This window comes from Meleagris gallopavo, chromosome 16 (genome assembly GCF_905368555.1).
Source record: "Meleagris gallopavo chromosome 16, MGAL_WU_HG_1.1, whole genome shotgun sequence".
Lineage (NCBI taxonomy): Eukaryota > Metazoa > Chordata > Aves > Galliformes > Phasianidae > Meleagris > Meleagris gallopavo.
In genome coordinates this window covers 800,236-822,550 of record NC_139419.1, presented here as the reverse complement: position 1 = coordinate 822,550, position 22,315 = coordinate 800,236, and the positions used below count along the sequence as shown (strand labels likewise).

Sequence of the window (22,315 nt, the reverse complement as noted above, 5' to 3'; positions counted from 1 at the left end):
TCTGTTCTGCGCGTGCTCATCGCCGCGTGCAGCTACCGCGCATGCGCCGTGACTTGGGCGGGCGACGGGCGGCCCCGCGTTGCGGGGTGCGAGTTGTGCAGCCGCCCGGAGAGGCCGCCTGCCCGCTCATCGGCTCTCTCCCTTCGCGGGCACCGGGTGGCCCGGCGGCGTCTGCGTTGCTCGTCCGGGATGGGCACGAAGTCCAGGACTCGTTGTATGTTCTACCCGTTCGTGCCGGAGCCCGACAGAACGTTCTTACGAAACCTTTCTGCATAACATGAGCGGGCGGGAGCCCCCGCTGCGCTGCCGGTCGGCCGTGAAAGGCCGCGTCCCGCGGTGCGCTGCGCTGTGCTGCGCTGCCGGGCATCGGCGCTGCCGGCATCCGCGGGCGGAGCGGTGCCTCTGCCGGGCGGGAGAGGCGGCGGCAGGACGGCGAGCCGTGGGTTCGGTACGCGTCTGTGGGGGGAAGCCTCTGGAGAGGCCCGTGAGCGCAGACGCGAAGCCGCGGCGGTGGTTTTACCGCCGAGACCGCAGGAAGGCTGGCGGGGCAAACGGGCAGAGCGTCTGCGGCGCTGCGCGGTGAGGTCCGCCCGTCCCGCGCCGCGCTGTTGGCGCGCTGAGCGCTGTGCGGAGCGGGCGCTGCGGCGTCTCGTCCCGAGCGGCACGGCCGCGCTCGGCGTTTCCTGGCTCTCAGCCCGGCGCTGCTTGCGTTGTCCGGATTCCGGCGCTCACCGCTATCGCTGGCGAGCCGCAGCGTCGGGCGCTCCGGAATGGCGCGGGGTGAAGTTAAAGCCAGAAGAGCGTGAGAATAGCCGGGCTGCCGGAGCCGCAGGAAACGAAGCCGGTGTGCTAGAAGAGATTGCCGAACGAACCATTGGATTTGTTCACGGGCCGTCCCGTAAAGCAGCCGACCTGCGAGTGCTGCTGCCAGCGTGCTTGGGAACGTAGCAACGTACTGTAAATGTCTAACAAAAACACGTTCTTTGTGGAAATAATACATGTAATTATCTTCCTTCGTTTGCTTGAATTATTTACGTGAGTCAGTGGCTAACTGCTCTGAGGAGCAGACTAGTAGTCACACCTCAACTACTGTCACGAGCCACAGGCGATCACTGCTTCTGTTACAGAAACTGATCGCGTTTCATTTGTAACATTTATGGCAGCCTACATAAGCTGATTATTTCTGACAGATTCAATTGCTGTGGAATTATACTGAGATGAGAAACAGAACTTGATTACTGTGGCTTGTGAGAGAGATTAAAATGCCCCTTTCAGGAACTTGGAAGCAAAGCATTTTGGTATCAATAGGAAGAGCCGCCAGTGCCTGGCTAGAACATCGGTACAGGCAGCTAGAACATCTTGTTGTTGCTGCCTTGGAGAGTTAAAATTCTGTCTTCTCCAAGCCTGGTTTAAGAGATTTCATCACTATTTGTACTGATGATTTTGGACAAACAATGTAGGAAAATAATATTTGACGGAAACAGAGAAGTTTCACATACAAGCTGTAACGAGAAGCTACAGAGCTTTTCTGTGCTTTGGAGCAACTCAGTGTTCTTTGATCAGCTTAAGCACTGCAGTAGAATTGTGAGTCAGAAACGTGTATTTTGGTTGCTTTCACAAAGCTTCCTAGCTAAAAATAAACAGGATTGTCCTTGGAGCTGAAAAACAGACCAAGTAAGGGATTATGGGGTGGGCTGTGGGGAAATCGTAATATAAATCATTACTTTTTTTTTTTTTTTTTTTCCGCTGCTGTTTCTGAAGTGTTTATTTTAAAATCCCAGGGAAATGTTGTCATCTTTAGTTTGTGTCTCTGTTGTCATACATTCTACATTTTAAGTGCAGGTGCCATTTAGTTAGGAGAATTTTCTCTGATAAAAGTTCCTGTAAAGTCTTGAAAGATAGAACTTGAACAGGTTGTTGTTATCCACATCCCACTATTTGTAGGGTGCCTTGAAAACAGGAGCCATTCCTTTTTGTTATTTTTATGTTAAATTCAAACTAACTTTGGCAACAGCAAAACCATCTCTTTTTTTTTGTTTCAGAAATGGGATTTTTTTAGGCCATGGTTGGAATTTAGCAATAGAAGTGGTGGTGCAGCTTCTCCATCATAAGCACTTCTCATGTTCCTACACTTCTGTTGCCCCTTTCTTGTGGGTGCACGAATTCTCTGCGTGTTTGGTGAAACAAATTTGACACACGGGCAAAACAGTGGATGTGTTTCAACAGAAGAACTCCCTGATCTGGTTCACTTCACAGTCATGCAAACAGCTGACAACAGAAAGAAATGCACTTGGAACAGTGTCCTGAAATTGTCACCACTCCACTGGATCAGACATCCAAAAAGAATGTGAAGAGAAAAAGAGAGTAGCAGCTTGTGCTGCACAAATGGCAGTATCCCGGACTGTGATGGAAACAACAGAAACACGTAACACTTTACTAGGCACATTCTAAAGATCAATCTAAAGGTTGTTTTACTTGTGTTAGCCTGAGATGGCACTGAACTTGTCAGAACACGTGTGGAACGGGAGAAAGATCTGCTGAAGAAGCTCAGTGGCTGCTGTTCCTGTGCAGCAGTTAGAGCAATAGGTTTGTTGACTGAAGCTAATCTGAGAACAAAAGGTCAGCATGGGCATTCTTCCCCTACTAACCAGGTAATCTTGAATCATTCTCTGTAAGCAAGATCAAAACCCTGTACGATTGTCACTGTTATTAAGTAATGTTTTCCAGCCTGTTGCTTTTTGCAATTCTATCATGTCTATGTAATTAGCTTCAGGTGAATCTGACTAATTGTGATTTTTATTTATTTTTCTTTTTCCTGGTTGAAATTTCTGTGGGTACTGGAGTTGCTAACCCATTACTTAGGTATTCCATGAAGTCTGTAAGCCATAGAGCTGAATCCTGCACTCCAAAAACACCCTGACTGCGCTCTGAGATGCAGTTGGTGAAATGTACCCTTACTGCTGTGGCAGTGGCTGGCAGTGTCCTCCAAGCCTTTGTGTCTCTTTTCAGACAAAAGACTGGGGCTGCAGCCTGACAACACTGCAGATTTTTGAGCAGTAGTTACAAAAGCGGAAGACTCTCCCCTTCGCTGCTTTACTTACAAGTAGCTGCATTCCTTGCTGTTAATGTAAGCTATGTAAATAATATAATAACCTACGATTTGTGACTGAGTGCTTAATTAACAAAATAATCACAGAGTTCCTTTTTTAGATTAAATAAAGTCATGAACTAATAAAGAATTGGGACTTACAGCAAATAGGAATGAAGGCATTGGTGCAGCTCGCTTTCAAAAGTAGGGTCAGACTTCTTTTTTTTTTCCTGCTAAGCTGATAAAACAGGCAAAGGGACTTATCTTAAATTCCATGGAATGGTTTAGAAGAGGAAACAAAGCAATAGCAGACTCATTTTTATAATTCAAATGTTGAAAAGTAAATCAGTTCAGAACCCCCTGAGCAGGAGAGTTACGTCGCTGCCAACGGTAGTGTTGGGTAGGTGGGAGTATGTTTGTTTCAGAGCATTGCTTTATCTGCAGCATCCAAAGTCCTTATCAAACACCTTTTGACGTTGGGCTTACAGCTCCCAGGAACTTCTGACCTAAACAAATTACTGATGCATGAAGATAACTCCCGGAACGCATTCCCGACAGATGTTTTGGCTTTGCTGTTTTGCAAATAGTCCTTGCTTCTTTCCCAGACCCAGAATACTGTCATATTTAGGTATAATGACATTGTCTCTTTCCATAAGCAGTCATTTGCAAATATAGGGTTATTCCAGCCCCATGTGTATTTTGGGAAGCAATCTCTCTTCCTTGATAATAAGAGAGGAAATTTCAAAGAAGATTTGTTTAAACATCTGTAAAAACAGTCAGTTTAGGTCAGACATGAATATATGTTTTAACTGCTCAAGGAAATATTCACCAGTTGAAAAATGAGATAGATTTATATACAGATCAAGATACTTCAGGGGTACGTGGAAAGCACATCCTGAAGGTATTAATTTGTTAATCTTTTATTTCTGAGCAGCTTTAAATTTTCCTTGTTAACATTATTATAATTATTTGTTGCAATTTTCCTAAAAGAAAAAACATCTGAACGCTTCCTACTATTTTCTTATTATTTATTGTGGCTAAGAAAGCTTAAACGTGCCAATCTCGGCCCACTTAATTTAGTTGGTTATTTTGTTGCTTTCTCTTAACATTGCCTTACTCGTTGGTACATTACAAAGGCACACTGGAGACTAAGCTGAGGAGAATTACACCCATTTTCTGACCTGCTTGCTAATCCGACGTTTACATCACTGACGTAAGGAGCAAACCCATTATCACAGCTTCAGCTGTTTACGTCAGGTCTGAATTTTATCATTTTCTTTTTTGCTGTGCTGATTAATTGAACGATGTCAGGTTGCTTCCTTCAGCACTCACAGAACATCCGTGCAGCTCTCCAGAAGGGCCTCGCTGAAGGGGTAACCCATGCTCTAGGTGCAGTTGAGGCTAGATGCTTTTGGTCCATTCACTGTCTGTATCGTCCTGTCTGTTTCCTTGGCTTTATTCTTAGGGATGGACAACAACAGATGCTTAATACTAGAGATCGACAATGTAACTGATAAGATTGATTGATCTCTTTTCTATCACAGCTTGTATCTGCAGTTTCCATTTCCCCATAAAGAAGATGGGGGAGGTAAAAGCTCCCAGTCACAAGCTAGACTCTTGCAGGCTACATTTCTGTTACTAAAAAAGGGAGTCTAATTCTTTGCCCATTTTCAACACAGAGAGCAGAAGCAACAGTTGGGTAAAACCTCTTTAAGGCTGGCAATGAGATTATCCTTTCCTAGGTGAGCTAAGTAGGTTAAGTATCTTCAAATACTCTAAATTGTCTCTCTCATATCCTGAAAGCTATTAACACATTGGAACAGTCTGCTTCTTGACAGGCTTAGGTCTAAATGGCTAAGTGCTACACTGCATTGCCTTACTTGATCGCAGCTAGTCCTCAGTCATTACTTTGGGTCTTATTTATCTCTGACTTTTCTCTTATGCTGCAAAGGAACTCAGGCCCTTCACATACAGATGCAGCCATCGTAACGCCCAGCTGAAGACTAGTATCTCAGTTCCTGCAAACAGTATAAGCAGTTATTCATCAGCTGATCTTAGCAGTCATGATTATTCCAAAAAATTAAAGAAGTCATCCAAGACTCAGGTTTGCACTAGTACAAATGGCAAAGTGTTTTCAAGCTGAGTATAAAAATATGTATAAGGACCTCAGATTCATCAGTGACACATTCCAAGTCCTGAAAAATAGCATTTACTTTTTCATTTATTTCACTCCACTTCATGTTAGAGAACATAATGACGAGCAAAATTGTTTTACTCATCTGTTACCTAAAACACAGCGAAGCGAAGGCTGCTTTGGCAAATAACGGTCATACTCTGAACAACTGAATTGAAATAAAACTTTAAATTAGGAGTGGTCAGACTGGACTGGATTCTTTCAGAGAAAGTACTTTTGGACAGGAAATGACAAAAGAGGATGTGCTTTGCTGGTGCATTTGGCCTAGCTTGTTTGGGCTTGTTTCTGTTCTCATATTGCTAGGCATCAAAGCGATGGTATGTTTCTCCTTTTTCCTCAACATCGTTATTGAAATAAAGGGTTCATAACACAGCTTTCTCAGAGAGCAGGGCAGTAAGTCTCCCTGCCTTCCCCAAACATATTCACACACACTTTCCAGATAAAATGTACTTGTAGCATTCGCCCTTCATTCCTATCTGGGAAAATAGCGTTGCCTCATTTTTTCCCTCATCTGAAAGGGTCCATAGCTCAAGATTTTTGGGAAGCAGGCGTAAGTTATGGTGCTAGCACTGCTCAACTTAATAGCTTCTGCTGCAAGCCATACCATAAGCACGTAGGTATACACAAATTACTCCTAAGTGTATGCAGCTTCAGAAGTGCTAAGAGCCCCATAAAATTACCTAGCACAATCTATTTAATTTCACAAAGTTCTCATTTTGTGGTATGGAAGAGAATCCACATTAACAGTTACAAATAATGGCCCTGCTGGCGGAGCAGAATCTTTCCCAACAGCAGCAGTGCCTGCAGGCAGCGAACGCTCAGCAAGGAGATGCAGCAAACCTGAAGTCTGGGAGCAGTGCTCTTAGGTATGTTGCCATTCCCTTGTCTCTCATACCTTTGTGTTAACCATGTTTGCATTAATTTTGTGTTCTTTTCCTGTGTGTTATAAAGCCTCTTTTTTGTTTCTAACCGCTCATAATTCCACAAAATTTGAGTGTTAAGCTGCACGCCCCCAAGACCCAAACAAAACAAGCCTTAGGTGGCTGGTTTTTCTTCGTCACGTTTGTGGTGGTTTGTTATTTAGTTTTGTTGGTTTTATTTTAAACTGGAAAACGGTACTCTAAAATGTGGCACCCCACCCACCGACTGCACACAAAAGGAGGTTTTAAATTGACAGGAGAGTTAACATTCTTCCAAACCTCAGTGCAGAGCACGTATAATTATGCTAAATCGTTGTTAGAAGCTATTTTAAAAGGAAACATCTGCCATCTGAGATTGCTCTATATGTATATACTTCAGACATGTCAGCTTTGTTAAAGTCTCTTACAATGCAGCATTATAAATATCAGTAGAATAAGCTGCCCTCACCCACTTTAATGCACTGTAAGTGTGGCAGTGGACGTTTGTTCTCTCCAACTTGCCTGCAATCTTGTATGGAGCTTCAATTGCCCTGTGTCTCAATATTTGAACTGCTTGTTTTTAAACCTGTACACCTTTCTGATGGTGGCCCTTTCCTAAGGGATCATGCTTCTTGGTGTTCTCACATCACCCCCTACATCCAGTGTTTGACACAAAATTAGGGCTCCTGCGGCTCCTCCTCTTCCTTCAGCCTGCAGAAAGGTTGATCATAAAGGCACCCACCTCATTCCAGTTCTCCCAGTTGTGGGGTAATCAGCTCATTAGGCCAATGACAGAAAACTGTAATATATGTGCTATGATTAAAAATATTTTTTTCTTTATACGAACAAAAGTGGTCATTTAATGCTTATACTATTTCTGGTCAGAGAAAGGTGCACTCCTTTCCTCAGGATCAGAGATGAAATCATTACAGATAACTAACAACTTTGCTTTGCATTTTAAGTCTGCTTAATACAGTTATTTTCCTTGGTGGCTATCAGAAAGAGAAAATCCAAACCAAAAAAAAAAAGAAAACCAGCTCAGTATGATATTGCACAGAATAAGTATGAATTAGAATTGCCACATAATTATATTTTGTGCATGTCTCCCCTTGATCCTCCCTTCTGAATAAGACTTGGAAACAAGCAATGATTATCTGTTCCTCACAAATCCTTCCTATGGAGCACATAGACCATAAACTAATAAAGGCTTAGCTCTTCTTTCTGAGAGAGGAAATAACTAGTGCAGCATGAAAACATTCATATAGCATTAAAGAGTTCCAAACAGAAGTAGAAAATTAGAAGGTTTAAGAACACTTCTTTCCTACAACTAAGGAGGAGCTTATGATTCTATAGGCTGGAACAAACAAGGGCTTCTTTGTGCTTACCTTTCTTTTGAGGGCTGCACGAAGTGATAATAGGTGCGTTTGTATCTCGTCCCTCCCAATGGAATAAACTCCACACAGTCTCTTTTAGTCTAAAGGCTACCTTCATCTTTACTGTGTACAGTTCTGCAGCTTTCCCCCATCTCAGTAAGAATACAACAGAACTGGAAGAATATTTGAATAAGGGCAACAAGGACAAATGCACAGGAATTGAATTTCAGAACAGTGAACTGTAAAGGTAGAAAACCAGTTTTTATGAAGAGGACACTGCTTCTGTTGATGGTAAAGCAATGCAAACAATAAAAGCAGGCAAAGAGAGTGCCCGGTCTCTTTGAAATCAGTATAAATAACTGATAGTATATGATCTAATAAATATAATATATAATAATGTAATAAATAACGTACTATTGCCCCTTTTGTATTTGCATAGCATAGTTCTTGATACATGCAAAACTAATTTTCAGTGCATTTCTTACTGCAATAGAACAGAGACGCTGCCTTTCCTGCTCGCCGGGCATCATTTCATGAAAAAGCTTCTGGCAAATCTAAAAGTGGTATAAAAGTCTCTTTCCGTGGTAAGGTGGAACTGCTAGTTTGAAGCTATCTGGTTTCACATCATGAAAATTCATTGAAACATGTCTGTAAGCAGCAAGGAGCTGCCTCATGTCTGCAGTACAGCTTTCTGCTCAAGGCAGGTCCCATTAGAGCAGGTTGCTTCAGGCTGTCTCCAGCTGATATGTACACATCTGTACATCTATAGATATATTTATTAGATATAAATAGACATATAGGTTTTATTTATTAGATTTTCCATGTTGCAGCTTATTACCATTTGCCCATTGTTCCAAGCTTCACCTTCTCTACAGCCCTCTCGCCGTCATCATCTTTAAAGCTAACCAAACCCATCTCCATCAACTTCGCTCTCCCTGAGCCCTCCGGTGGCCTTCACTAGTCTCATTTTAGTAGACAAACATGTGTCTTCTATGTCTCCAAAACTATGGACAGTATTCCAGATGTAAGTCTCATGGGTGCCAAGTAGGTGGGAAAAATGATTTTCTTCCAGTCCTACCGGCTATACTCAGCCCAGTATGCAGCTGGACACATTTGCTTGCAAGGCAACACAGTTGACTCGTCCACTATGATCCCTGGGTAATCTACCAGCTGCTCTCTAGACAGCTCCCAACTTGTCCTGCCACATAAGGTTGTGTCAGCCCATGTACAGGGCTCTGTGTCTGAGCTTCACGAGGTCCCTGACAGCTCATTTTTCCAGTCTGACCAGGGCCATCTACACAACAGCCCTGCCCTCCAGTGTATCAGCCACTCCCCCCAATTTGCTATCGCCCACAAACTTGGTGAGAGTTCACTTGATCCCATCATCCTGGTCATTACAGCAGCCAAGGCAGGAACCCAAGCTGATGTAACCTCTATAAAAGAAAGCAAGTCAACCATCCTTCCAATGACATGCTAGAGCTTTCAGCTTCTGTTTTACAAAAATTAATGGAAGCGTTGCATTGCTTTAACTCTTCCTATTGAGGTATAAAAATCAAGAGCATCCCTAGGATCCACGAAAAGCAGGCCTGGGTCTCTTCTGGGTGCAAATGCTGTAACACAGAACTTGATTTACAGCATGTAGTAAATCCTCTGGAACAGACAGATGGATGTCAAAACTTAAGAGCTAAGAAAGTCAGAAATTATTTATAGATTCCTTCACCAGAATCTGCTAATTTGTGGCTTTGCTTAAAGACAGATGATATTTCCATATCATAGAAAAAGGCCAGTTTTGCATCAATATGTGAATGGTGCTCCAAGAACACACTTACAGTTTGTTCTTTGGCTGGGTGATGGAAGGCACAGGATGGACTTTGTGCTGGTAGTCATTATAGTTGAGGAGAGCGCAGAATCTGGAGCAGAACCAAACCAAACAAACAAACAAAGAAAAGTCCTGATGTAGAAAAGAATGCTGTAGGAGTCATTTAGCTCCTCTGCACACACTATAAGCCAGTTTCAAGAACATTTATGTAATAACAACCTTTCTAGCACACAGCTGTTATGTGCAGCTCTGCACTAGCACAGCACTGCTACGGAACGGGCACAACTCACTGCCAAAAGGCATGTCAAGGACAGCACTATAGACATGGTTCCCAAAATTCTCTCTTGTACTCAGAAGCTTCCAAAGACACTCCAGGTTGTACTACAGCAGGATAGACTGGTGCAGTCGTAAATTGAAACTGGATTTTGTTCTCTATGCCAGAAGTGGATTTATGAGATAGTACTGAGAAGCATCACAATCTGGTTCAGTAGAACATTTTCTGATCTTTCACATGAGTCTCTCTCTCCAAATTATGCTTTATAACTCTTACAGTTTATGGAACAACATCCCAACAACACGAGCTGAAGAAAACATTGGTAAACAAGAGGCATTGGTTGTGAAGAAGAACAGAGGAGGGGGAGGTGAAAGAGAAGTCAGACAAACTTCTAAGAAGTGGGAACAGAGGCTGAACATTCCCAAACAAATTCTGGAGTAAGACTGTTCTTTCAGTGAAGATGATGGTAGAAAGGTTGATTGTGTACCACTGGGACATTGGGTATCCGAAGGAACATACACTTGAAATGGGCGTAGGCCAAACCTGCATCCCCATGCAATGTTTAAGAACACCTAACTCGGAATCACTTGCCACATACAGCAATCATACACAGTCCGTTGACTTGCTGCTGGGAAGGAGCTCTTCAGATTCAATTATTCTGATACCTTCACAACGAGGAATATTTTTTCTTTACCAGATTTCCTCCAGGAGCTGGTGTCCTGGGGTACTGGACATCAAAATGTGCTTCCCCAGCTCTGTACCTCTCATGTAAGACCATAAGCAAATCGTCCTGCTTCCATTTCCATCTCTAACAGTGGGGAAAATAATTTCTTCCACTGCTCTTTCTTAGTTCAGTGTGCTTAGTTCAGTAATCCAGTGGATAGGAAATATGCCATACAGAGTAATTATGACATGCTTAACATAGTAGAATCCTGATTTTGTAGGACTTATCTTTTATACCTACACACCCTGATACAACAATCATCAGCAGCACCAGAGATCGTCATCATAGCTAAGCGATGAGTATGTCTATAGACACACACGTACATACGCACCAACCTTGACCAGGGTCAGTGCTTTTTAATTTCTCAGTTAAAACAACTGCTTTTACTAAATAAGAAGTGATAACAGAACTAATTCTGTTGGTAGAAAAATACACCTCTACAACGATTCAGTCAGCATAGATACACCACTGCACCATTCTCAAAATCACCGCCCTCACCTGCTCACTGGAAGCAAATAACTGGCACTCACGTTAACCCTATTCCAGACTGTGTTAACACTTCCTTCCACATTTTAACATTTGGATTAGTTTACTCGGTTATCTTGCTGCATGTACAGACTAATACTCTCATTCTACACGTAAAGAAACTGAATCACAGACACTGAAAAAAAGTAAACTTGTTAAGCCAACTTAACAAGTTTGCCCATATTTTTACACTGAGAATGTTCCTTGGTACAATGATAAGTCTCAATTACATTCATCTATTCCTCAGAGTTCAAAACAACTTAATTAGAACTACCACTGAGCACACGCAAGCTTGGTTAAGGATATTTGAAAAGCAAATGCTTTTCCCACCCTCACAGCTCCAGTTCACATAAAGTAAGAATTCATGAGTAAGAAAGTACGCATCACCTGTGACATGCAGCTTACACCAGTCACCAGGTGCTTCAGAAAGAAGGAACACCAGAAAATGTGGATATAACATTTGCAGTATTTAAATATCATTTAAAAATGTAAAGGGAACGTGAAGTCTCATACATAAGCTTCAAGTGCTCGTAGCGTTTTTTCTTAGCTATACAACATGGCAATTAACTTGGCAACCCAATTCCCAGCTAAAATGTTTCCTTTTATGAGATTTTTTTGCCCCAGTTTCATTAGATGTTCTCCTTTGAACTTTTATCACAATTCACATGAAACAAAACTCCTGACTTGCATCCCTTACTTCATTTCTTCATATAGCATCACACTGCATCTCCGTCCGCTTTCTGACAGCAGCTGCAGTCTGAACATGTCAGTCTCACGTGATTTTTAGCAGTGATTTTAAGATTACTGCCCTTCCCCCAGAGAACAATGTTTTTCTAACTCAAAGATGACATGTTGGGTAGCACATATAATGACAGAGGAGTGGAAAAGGCACTCACAGACACGATCACCACCAACAGCCTCAAAGATTTTGCACAGAATCAGCTTCTGTGGTCTCTACAGAAAGAAAAGCTGTAGGGTCCCCAACAGCACGCTGTTGACCTCTCTCCTGTTGTAGCAGAACATTTCCCAGGGCCGCAGAATACCAACAGGGTAGCTCTGTTTCCATTCAAACTGTTTACACAGAAGGTATTCAGCAGTTACTTTAAAAAGCATTACAGCAGCACCTTATTTATTGACTGCTCCACGTACAATTCCTGCACATACCACCTCCCTTAAACGTTAATCGTTCGTTGGTTTATTTGCTCTTCATGACAGTTGGGTAACACACATGTGATACTTAGAAAAGAATTAGCCAGCTTAGATGAAAAATCCTCGTCAGCTGCACTAACCCAACAGCAGCACATGGCACCCTGTCTCCTGAAGGGCAAACATACCAGACAATCCACGTTGCTCCCTTGGATACTGTTCTCATTGTCATATCCGATGGTATGCTGGATGGGACACTGTTCAACTGGAAGTTTCACTAAACTGCTGTTGAGAGCTATTAAAACACTGTAATAGGTGTGACTTATTGACCGGAAGAGTCAGTAAACAAATAATGTACAAGTGACAATACAAAAATAGTGCAACGGCAATTAGCGGTGTGACTCCATGAGTAATGAGGAAATTGCTTTGACCCATTTGATGGCAGTAGCGACAAAATCTCAAAAATAAATCAATTCTATCCCAAACTTAAGGATTTTCTGTTGTGACATTAGCAACACCTTTTCCAGATCACCGACAACAGCGAGGTTTGCCAGAGATGGCAGTTTCTTCTCTGACGCGAGCCCACCTCCCCGGGAAACAGAGCAGGAGCTGCGCTGCACGGCGCTGGTAGCACCGCAGGTTTGGACGCACGGCAGCACGCGGCCACCGCGTCACATCCATCCGCCGGCCGCCAGCCGCCAGCAAACGACGGCGCAGCACCCCGAGCCACCACCCGCCATCCCTTCGTACGGCACAGCTCTCAGCCTGGGACCGGGCCTTTGGTCCGCAAGGTTCGCACCGCGTCTCCTCCAGGCACAGCGCACAGCTTTGGCTTTGCCTGGGCTGCCACAGACGTGCTGCTATTCTGCGTGCAGCTGCACCAAGGCACGCCGATATCCCGCCCCAGCCGCGGTGCCTCCCCACCTGCCCCTCTGCGCCAACACAAACACATCCAGTGGACTGACGGCAGCCTAACAAAACCAAACCCGATCAGTCTGTGCATGCTTCCTGTCTTCTGGAATCAGACCACATATGATTTCTACTTCTGATGAAAGAGGAATGATATCTAAAACAGAAATCAGATTATTTTAAGGCAAAAGAATAATTCTTCAGTATGCGTATGCAAAAATGTTCTATTTCTTTGGTGAAACTACTGTTCACTACAAAACCAAACAAACAAACAATCTTCAGGCTGCTTCCCGATTGTAGGATGACTGAGAACAAGTTCTCGTTAATCCCACTGAAAGAAAGAAACCGCTGTCTTTCTAACTTTAAGTTTATCCCCAGTGGTGTTCCTATCCCAAAGGGTGCCAACGCCGCAGGAGAGAAAGCCAACACCAAAACAAAGGCCCAGCATAGAGAGGGCTGGGACTGCGGGGAGCATCGGCATGGCACGCAGCAGTTTCCACGCAGTTATCAAAGGTGTGATGAGAAAACCGCAGCACAACAATGAAGAGGAGTTGTATAGAAGTGGCACGGTGTACTGAGGGGGGCAATGAACGGCAGGAAGGTGGCATCCAGCTGTGCGTTTTTCCAATATAACTGAAGGGGAAAAAGACCTAAAAATTACAGGACTGGGGAAAAAAAAAAAACAACAAAAACGCTCCTCGGCAGAGCATCTCTCCAGGATAAGGCTACGTGGTCGGGATGGCTCCACGCTCCTCTCCCTGCAGCTCCGCTCCGCCAGCGCCGAGCAGCCCCGGCGCCGCAGCTCCAGAGCGGAGCGATTGGCAGCGTTACCCCGGCGGAGCTCCCCGGACCCGCAGCCGCAGCCGCAGCCCCTCCCTTCTGGCGGGACGGACAGAGCGCGGTCCGCGGCCCCGGCTGCGGGGACCCGACCCGGGGCAGGGGCAGCAGCCCTTTATAGCCGGCTCAACCTACGCGCCGCTCCCAGAGCGCCGCAGCGCTGCCCGGAGCCGCGTCCCCGCCCGCCGCGCTGCCCATGGAGCCCCGCCGCCCGGCCCCGCTGCCGTTGGTGCTGCTGCTGCTGGCCGCCGGTGAGTGCCGCTTCCCGGGAGCTGAGGCGGGGGTTGGGCGGAGCGGGCAGCCCTCGGAGAGACGCGGCGAGGCGCACCTTCCTTCCCGAGCAGCGGCCGGCAGAGCCGCCTGTCCGCGGCCGGGCGGCACGGAGCTGCCGCGCTGGAGTCCCTTTACTCGTCCTCCCTTTACTCTTAAACTTCACGTTTCGAGTTCAGGACCTCCAACCGGACTGCAGCCTGCACGTAGGGCAGCCGCCTGCTCGCCAGCCGAGGCGCGCCGTGCCGTGCCGTGCCGTGCCACATCGTAGGCATTGCTCGCGGCAGCCCCGCACAGCACAGCCCCGCACAGCCCCGCACAGCACAGCGCGGCACGGCTGCTCCCGCAGAGCGAGTCGTGCGCAGTGAATTGAAGGACCCCCACCTCCTGCCTTATCCTCACAGACTTCTCACTTAGCAAATATTTAATTTTTTGGCTCCTGCTTATTAAATAGGTGTCCTGTTTATTCAACCGTATTAGAGTGCAATTGTAATAGCTTACAGTTCGTTTCCTCGTAGATTTTCTGAGGCATTCACCAATGCAGCACCTGGCTGAACGTATTTCTTCCATGCTCCCGTGGAGCTATACCCTCCTTTCTAAGTAGTTAGAGCACAGAAAAGCATCCACTAATTTTAGGTTCCTGCGGAGACACGAAAGAACCCCGCGTTATTTATCACTGCTACACCTCAGAGCGCGGCACGGCGCGGCTCTCGCTGACCCGCTCGGCCCCCACCCCGGGAGCACCGGGCGCAGCCTTGGAGCGCAGGCAGAGCGTGCGGCTCAACCTCCTGCTGCACCGCTAGGATAAAAGCCACTTTTTCAGAAGGGCTCTCAGCTGCCTGAAGTGAGAGGTTCTCTTTTGTCTTCCTGCACTTCTTCACACGTCCCTACTCATTCCTGAAGCAGATCCTCTGTACAGGGCTGAGCAGGGGCCGGGGGGAGGAAGGAAGAGCAATCACAGGATTCAAGACCAAGGGAAGGCGCTCACATAATGGGGCCAGCCGAAGGTCCCACTGGACTCACTGCCCCAATTCTACTTCCTGACCTCAGCGTCCCCCTGTTATTCCTTCTGCACTTTGTTCCTCCTCCAAGCCTTCATCCCTTGCTCAGTCCAAACCTCAGCGAGAACATCAAGGGAAGCGATGAAAGACTGTTTCACTGCTTGTGGCAGCCTGGAGTGATCATTACAGAGAGGGCCTGCCTTCAGCCTGATGGCTCTGAGTCAGGCTTCTCACTCACCCGTTCCGTAGGCAGGAAGCAGGGAGGGAAAGGTAATTTACCTCTTTCTCAATGCTTGTGCCGCAGTATCAGGCAAACGTATCTGTCCAAAGAAGTTTGCTATTTCTACAAGCTGCAGTGTATGGCAGTAGTCTGGGCAATGAGATGAGGAGAGAAAGGCCGTTCCTGAGGGCTTATGAAACCAGTGGGCAAATCTAAGCCAGAAAAAAGAAAAAAAGTGGTAATGCACACAGTTGGAGGGCATCCGCTCCTGGCAGGACCTGAGAGATGCATCAGAAAAACTGCTCACTCCTAGTTTTCAAGCTCCGAACTACTGGTGCACTACGACCTTACCAAGAAAACTATAGGTAATCTTAAATATATCTGACATCAAAAATGTTTCTGTGGCCTCCGCCTTTGATAGATGGCTTAGAATTTCTTGTAAAATCCATGTGGACTATACAGGATGCCAATGATTAATGCAGCTATGCATCACAGTTTATGTAAAGCTCTGCATCTCAATAAAAATATAGTATCTGAAAAACTTTGCGACCCTTGCCAAGGGAATAATGGTATAGGAAATACAGCCTGTCACAAAAACTCATATTTCTAAAGTACTTCCCCCCCCTACATGCAAATGGAAATTTAAGGGACTGCTGTTTGGATTTTTTTTTGTTGTTGTTGTTTGTTTGTTTTAAATATTATTGCAAGGTAGGCAGCCAGAAAGTCAGGAAAAATTATATAGGAAGGTGTGGCAGAAAATATCTTGCAAAGACATGATAATTGTGACATGATAATGTACTGCACAATCCAAGCTCTCAAGCACCTGCATAGGCAGCAATCCAGAAGAAGTTTAGACTCCAAGCATGGCAGGACTCCAATCTGGGCAACAAAATTACAGATTTGCAATCAAGCGCAACACAACCATAGCGGGATTACTTGGTGCTACTTTCTCTCAGGCTGTCTTTACTGTTTACTTAATTTCACTCTTCAGAAAGCCATAGCTTCTAATCTCTGTGACTTAGTTATTAAAATCGCAAAGACAACTACGGAGTTTGTCAAACACGATTTGCACGACAAAAAGAAAACTCACAGACAGCAAAGATCCATTCCATGCTTAAAAACACGAGTTACCCCCTAATGGCCTAGTAAAAGTATGACTGCTTTTTCAGGAATGCACAGTCAAACCCCCGGGAATATTCCCATCCCGGCAAGAAATGAGCAACCGCTGTAAAAACAAATGTCACAGAACAATTTAAGAATACATCTTAATTATAAACGATATGGAAATACACAAGCATGCCACTCCACTTCTCAATTCTTTGGTTTTATCCCATGGAAGTTCTGATAAAATATTCTGGAAATGTTTTCAGGCTGTTAATACACTCATGCAACCCTTACCATGCTGATACCCGCTGCTTCTGTAGTTCTGTGGGTTCCAGGAGTCTCCTTCATTGCTTCTGTCATACTCAGGTCACAACGCTCTTGCAACAGACTTTTCCTTCAGTCATATTCACAGCATCTGGTACTGTGCAGTCTTGCTTTGCACTTGGATGACTAGGAGCTCTAATATAAACAAACTGCAGGAATAACAAGTTTGTTTCCTTTTCTTTAGCTTACATGGCACTCTTCAAGGAATTATACTTGAGCTCCCCAGGGAGAAGGAGAAGACAGTTCACTGCTTCCACCTTACCTGGATTTAAATGAGGGATTGGGATTTCTCCAAAGTTGGCAAACAATTCCCTGATGCAACCAGGAATAGAATTTACAGTCTTGCCTTTGCCTTCCTGTTTTCTATCCCTCCTGCATCTTCTTTCCCCAGTGCCCAGGAACTGGTACACCCCGTCAATTCTTCACTTTCCTCAGGGGTTTCCTCAGAGTTACAACTATCACTCAAGCAGACCCAGCTTTGCCATCATCTGCTGTCTCAGTTCCTTTGGCCACCACACAACACTAGCCAAATTTCCCCAAACACTCAGGAGTGCAAGCTGCTCCATTTGTAGCACTGCAGCCTCTCCATAAGTTTTTTTTTTTTCAGCTGGGAATGCACTGCGTGTGAAAGTGACTCTTGCAAGGCTGTGGTAGAGATAACAGTTTGGTTATGCCCCAAACGTACTCTTCTACTGCCCAGAGCTGAAACGTGTTACTTCAGAGCTGCAAAGGAAGCAGACGTGAGCAGGTATCCACAACAGCACCACAGAGATTCCAGAACAGTCTCTGAAGTCCTGGTATTCGTTATCAAAGCCAGAAGAAAGAAATAAAAAGGCTGTGTCTGAGTATTTCATCCAATACAAAGTAAACAGTTTTTCTTCCACAGTTTATGGAGGCCCTCTGGGGGAAGCCCATGTTAGGAACCGAAGAGGAATTCTTGAACTAGCTGGAGCCATCAGATGCACTACAGGGCGGTCTCCTTTTGCCTACCTACGTTATGGATGCTACTGCGGGCTGGGAGGAAGGGGATGGCCCAAGGACAGAGTGGACTGGTAAGCATAACTTCTTATCTGGGTAGCAAAGTGCTGAATGCTTGCAGATACCAAAGCAAGAAGTCTGAATTATCAGTTAGGCCTAGTAAACACCAATGTGGGAACCGAGTTTAAACACAATTCAGGCATTAAAAAGCATTAAAATGGCATTAGTGAAGATCTGTGTGAGTCTTCAACTGAAATTCTTACCTTGTGAACACTGGCTTCACAGAACAACAAAGTTCCTAGCTGTTGCTGCTTGGCTGAGAGATGAAGAACTAAAGACTTCCTGGAGAAGTTTTAAAAGCTCAAACATTCAATCTATTAAAAAAAAAGTCATTGAAAAAATCTTTTTATTTGAATTCTGCTCACCCCACTGTATTAGTATTCAAAATAAGACACAAAACTGTGCAAAATTCAGCCTGGTAAAACTAACATTTGAGTAAAAGCAATAAAAAGTTCATACTAAAAGGTGCATGAAAAACAGTCCTCATATTTAGCACTAGATCTCATTGCACTGACTAGCATCAATTTAATTTATAATTGAACATTAGCTGACAGGAAGATGATTTCCTGGTTACAACAGTTACATAAGGGTTCACATTTTCAAGTTTCCCATTACAGTGATGCACCTCCCCACCACACACTACACTTAAGTTCCCACTTAGCAGACAGGTAAATCAAAAGGAAAACGCCTGATGATTACCATTAGAGCAGAACATACGGAAAGCCAATATCTGAAGCTTTTGTGGTCAGACCTTACACTTTTAGAGTCTTTGCCAACGTATTTCAGGCCTTTGGGTATAAATGCTATTATTTTAAAGACAGTTCTTGAGGCTGCTACTTTAATGGCTGGGAACACATAGGAAAAGAAGGGTCAGTTGATAGTTCTTGGTCACTTTCATATCTAAAGATAAGGATGGAGCATCTGCAGTTTGCCAGTCTTGCCTTGTAGGTCTGATTTTCACATTACAGAAGTCCCATGGTACCAAGAAGGCTCTTCCCAGAGCACGGCTCGTTATTTGTGCGCTGGGTTTTAGAAGCTACATGACATTAAGAACAAGCTAGAAGTGAGCGCATTTACCCTGCTTCTGCATTTGATCAGGAACAGTGCTAATTAACATGTAGCATCAAACACTCTCACCAAGTATTTCTTAAAGTTATAAGCTATCCTGTGGACTGCTTACATTCAGAATTAGATCTGCTAACAGGTAAATTATTCACATAATAGTTACTGCCATTTAAATGTATCCCTATCACTTACAAACTTGCACGTGGAGACAACTGCTTTCTCTATTGCTTTTATAAGACAATATCTAAAAATCCAGAAACATACATTCTATTATTTAAAGGCTTAAAAGTTGTTGTAAAAAATTAAGCCATATTCTTGCAGACTACTATTTTTTGTAACCACTAGAAGACTGGCACAAAGCTGTGGCAAAAGCAGAGCTATTGCTGATTCATTTCTGTTAGTCCTGCTACCAACACCGAGTGCAGATTTTTTTTTTTTTTTTTTTGGAAGACTTATTCCTACCTAAAATGGATGTACTGAGCTACTTCACAGGCATTGTGATGCTCAACTGTTCAGCACTGCAGGATGTTTAAATGAAGATTGGTAATCATTTAATAAGCATGGGGAAAAAAAAAACAGTAATTGCAAGTGGGAAAAAGTCAGTGCTGTGAGCTCTATTGCAGACAAGTTCCTCAGGCAAGATGAACACCACCTAAACATCACGTGCCTACAGTAATATGGTGCTTTTAGGCGGAAATGGAGTGACTGAACACAAAGAGCTCACTGATACATCCTGTTCTTCCACTGAGTCAAAAAGAGCAGCTGGTTTGCAGTAAGACAGCTCGGGTGATATGCTATGGCCTAACAGGTTTTCTCGTCCGCTGTTACCAACTGTTACAATAACATCAATAATTGGAAGAAAAATAAGGCAGTTATTATCTGGCAAACTGTGCTGGTGTTTAATCATCACCTAGAGAGATGCGAGAGAAAGGGCTTACCCTTTTAAGTAGTTACTTTATTGAAAACTGAAAACATTTCAGATTCTTATAGATGAAAACACAGGGGAAGTTCAACGAGTTCAACGTGCAGCGGACACTTCTAATCTTCAATCATAACACAGGCAGAAGTGTTCTCATCATGCCTACTAAACAGTTACCTTGTTTTGATTCCTGAGTAGGTAACTGTCTGCATGGATTACTTTATTCCTATAACCCATAGAAACGTGCCACTCAAAACCATCCAGATGATGTGGCTGTAAATTACCACAGCATGCATTAAGGCAAGCCCATTTCTGTTATTCCCAGGTGCTGCTTTAACCATGACTGCTGCTATGGGAAGGCAGAGCAAGCAGGCTGTCACCCCAAGATAGAAAGTTACCACTGGGAATGCGAGGACAACACTGCTGTGTGTGGTGAGTGGACACTCTGGTTGTGAGTTTAGTTTGACTTGTACCAATTGTCTCAGGAACCTCACAGAAATACATTCATTAACTAACTACAAAATCCTTCTTTTGCCTTCCCTCCATTTCTGACTTCTTTGCCAGAGCAGGCTGTGTTTCCAGAAAGTACGGCTCTCCAACTGAATCCAATTTCTTCTTTTAAATTCCCACCTGCTGAGACACAACCAGAATTCCAATCTACAAGTTTTCATTACTCTTTCAGTCACACTAAAAATCCAAACCAAATGCACAGCACAGAAGTGATGCTGGCCACCTTTTCACTCCAGCTGAAAGACAGCTGATGTGTATGAGGGAGCCCACGTTACACCACACCCTACACCACACAGACCCTCTACTTGCTGGTTTCCTCCTCTGCTCCGATCCTATCTGATTAACAGTCAAGTTACAGTAAAGCTGTCTGTGACTGCGAAGGTTCTGCTCCTATTTCAGTCCAGAAGCTGATAACATTTAAAATACTGGCCAAGATGTTAAGACCGTTGTCAAGAAACAAAGGTAAAATGAAGTAAGCAAAGTTTTGAGTAATAACAACAAAAAAGGTTCTTCATTCATCTCCATGTTTTATTTATGCTGTTATTTATGCTACTTATGCTTTGAGAAGATCATCCCATAGCTAGTTACAGCATCAGCATGCATGCGTTCAAAACAGTTCTGCTTTGCAGAACGAGTTCATTTGTCAGAGAACTGAACACTTGTTCTGCTCCTAGACAAATCTCAAGCACAGATTCAGGTAAGCTCTCAAAGTGGGAAACACTCAGACAAAACGCGACTGAGGATTTTTCAGTTTACAGACTGTTGCAGAAAAAAGAAATTGCGTGTCAGGGTTGGCAGAATAAAACTGAATCATACTGCTGTAGAAGAAACTACTCATGCCAACAGGAAACACTGGTGCTAGAAGAAACTAATCACACCACGAAATCTGCTAAGTTGCAACACTACAATTATAAAACAAATGTGGCCAGAGATGAGTTTTATCACAAACACACTAATTTCTTACTGAATTCCCTAACAAAGAGGGAGTGGCAGTAAGCAAGGGGAGGTGGGATTTATGCTGAAAATGGAGCATTCTTGCATCCTTTATTTCACATATATAATTGTTAATGCTACATCCTGTAACAGATCAAAGTGTGTGTGAAATGGAAATTTTTTTCCCCTGGTTTCTGCCCCAGAAGGACATGCAGGAGGGTTACTTACTGCTTTCCAAAGAGGAATTGGTTGTCAGAGTTCCTTTTGAAAGGCACTAAAGATTTTTTGCTGAAGCAAACCATGCTTATATATCCTCTATTGCTGAGCTGTCCTTGCATGGAGCTCAGTCTAAAGATGAAAGAATTCCTAATACACGCAAGAAGTGCATTACTAAAGCTTGGTGCAGTTCCTATTGCATTTCAACTACCACAGCCAAACGACACATTACCAAGGTTCTACAAAAGATAATGATCACTACGTGGCGAATGTGGAACGGGAGGTAGTAATTGTACTTTCATATGGTATTTTTATTATTACTACTTCAAACTAGAATCAAACCTACTTTGTTTTCTTTCAGAATCACTAGAAGACAAATGTCAAAAAATGGCATGTGAATGTGATCGTGAAGCTGCCAAATGTTTTTCTAAAGCTCCCTACCATACCAAGTACCTCCTGTGGCCAGATATTATGTGTGGTGAGGTTCAACCTTTGTGTAGATATTAAATACACGACATCAGCCCCTATGAAAACTCGGTACTTATTTAAAATCTGGAAAGATGGCTTTTGTCACAGTAGTGACAGGAAATGATTTTTCTCTTTCTTGTCCTTTCCTCCTGCCACTCCTCTGCATTAGAATGGCCAAAGTAAACACTTCTCTTCTTATTTGCTTTCTACAATACATGGACAAAAAACAAGTTCAGTAATTTGGTGTAAGCTTTCCTTTACTAAGCTCAAATTCTTCTTTAGTATTTATCAGTTTAAGGAGCAATTGACTGTGATTTGTTTGTATCTTAGAAGGCTTGGGTTGGCTACCTTTCCCATCAGTTTGATCTCACACAACAGCAGTTTGCACAGTTCAGGACCTTGTAACTCAGAAGGACACAAAAATGGCTTCAGCTTGTTTTCATAGTTTTGGGAGACATT

At 43.9% G+C, this 22,315-nt stretch overlaps 1 protein-coding gene across 3 annotated transcripts; it reads left to right on the top strand.

The window, feature by feature from the left end:
* The first annotated feature begins 859 nt into the window (after positions 1–859).
* Positions 860–22,091, top strand: PLA2G10 (phospholipase A2 group X). Of its 3 annotated transcripts, XM_085238000.1 has the most exons (6): positions 860–1,000; positions 2,043–6,148; positions 9,926–14,039; positions 17,594–17,759; positions 20,055–20,161; positions 21,750–22,091. In XM_085238000.1, the coding sequence occupies exons 3-6, from the start codon at positions 13,985–13,987 to the stop codon at positions 21,893–21,895; spliced, it is 474 nt and encodes a 157-aa protein (XP_085094126.1). In that variant the 5' UTR covers positions 860–1,000; positions 2,043–6,148; positions 9,926–13,984; the 3' UTR covers positions 21,896–22,091. The 3 variants fall into 3 exon arrangements, 2 of the variants coding, with proteins under 2 accessions (XP_085094126.1, XP_085094127.1); XM_085238001.1 differs by lacking the exon at positions 860–1,000 and having other exon boundaries at positions 1,195–2,651; XR_014886873.1 differs by lacking the exons at positions 860–1,000; positions 20,055–20,161; positions 21,750–22,091 and having other exon boundaries at positions 1,195–6,148; positions 9,926–17,455; positions 17,594–17,728.
* Positions 22,092–22,315: the final 224 nt, after the last annotated feature.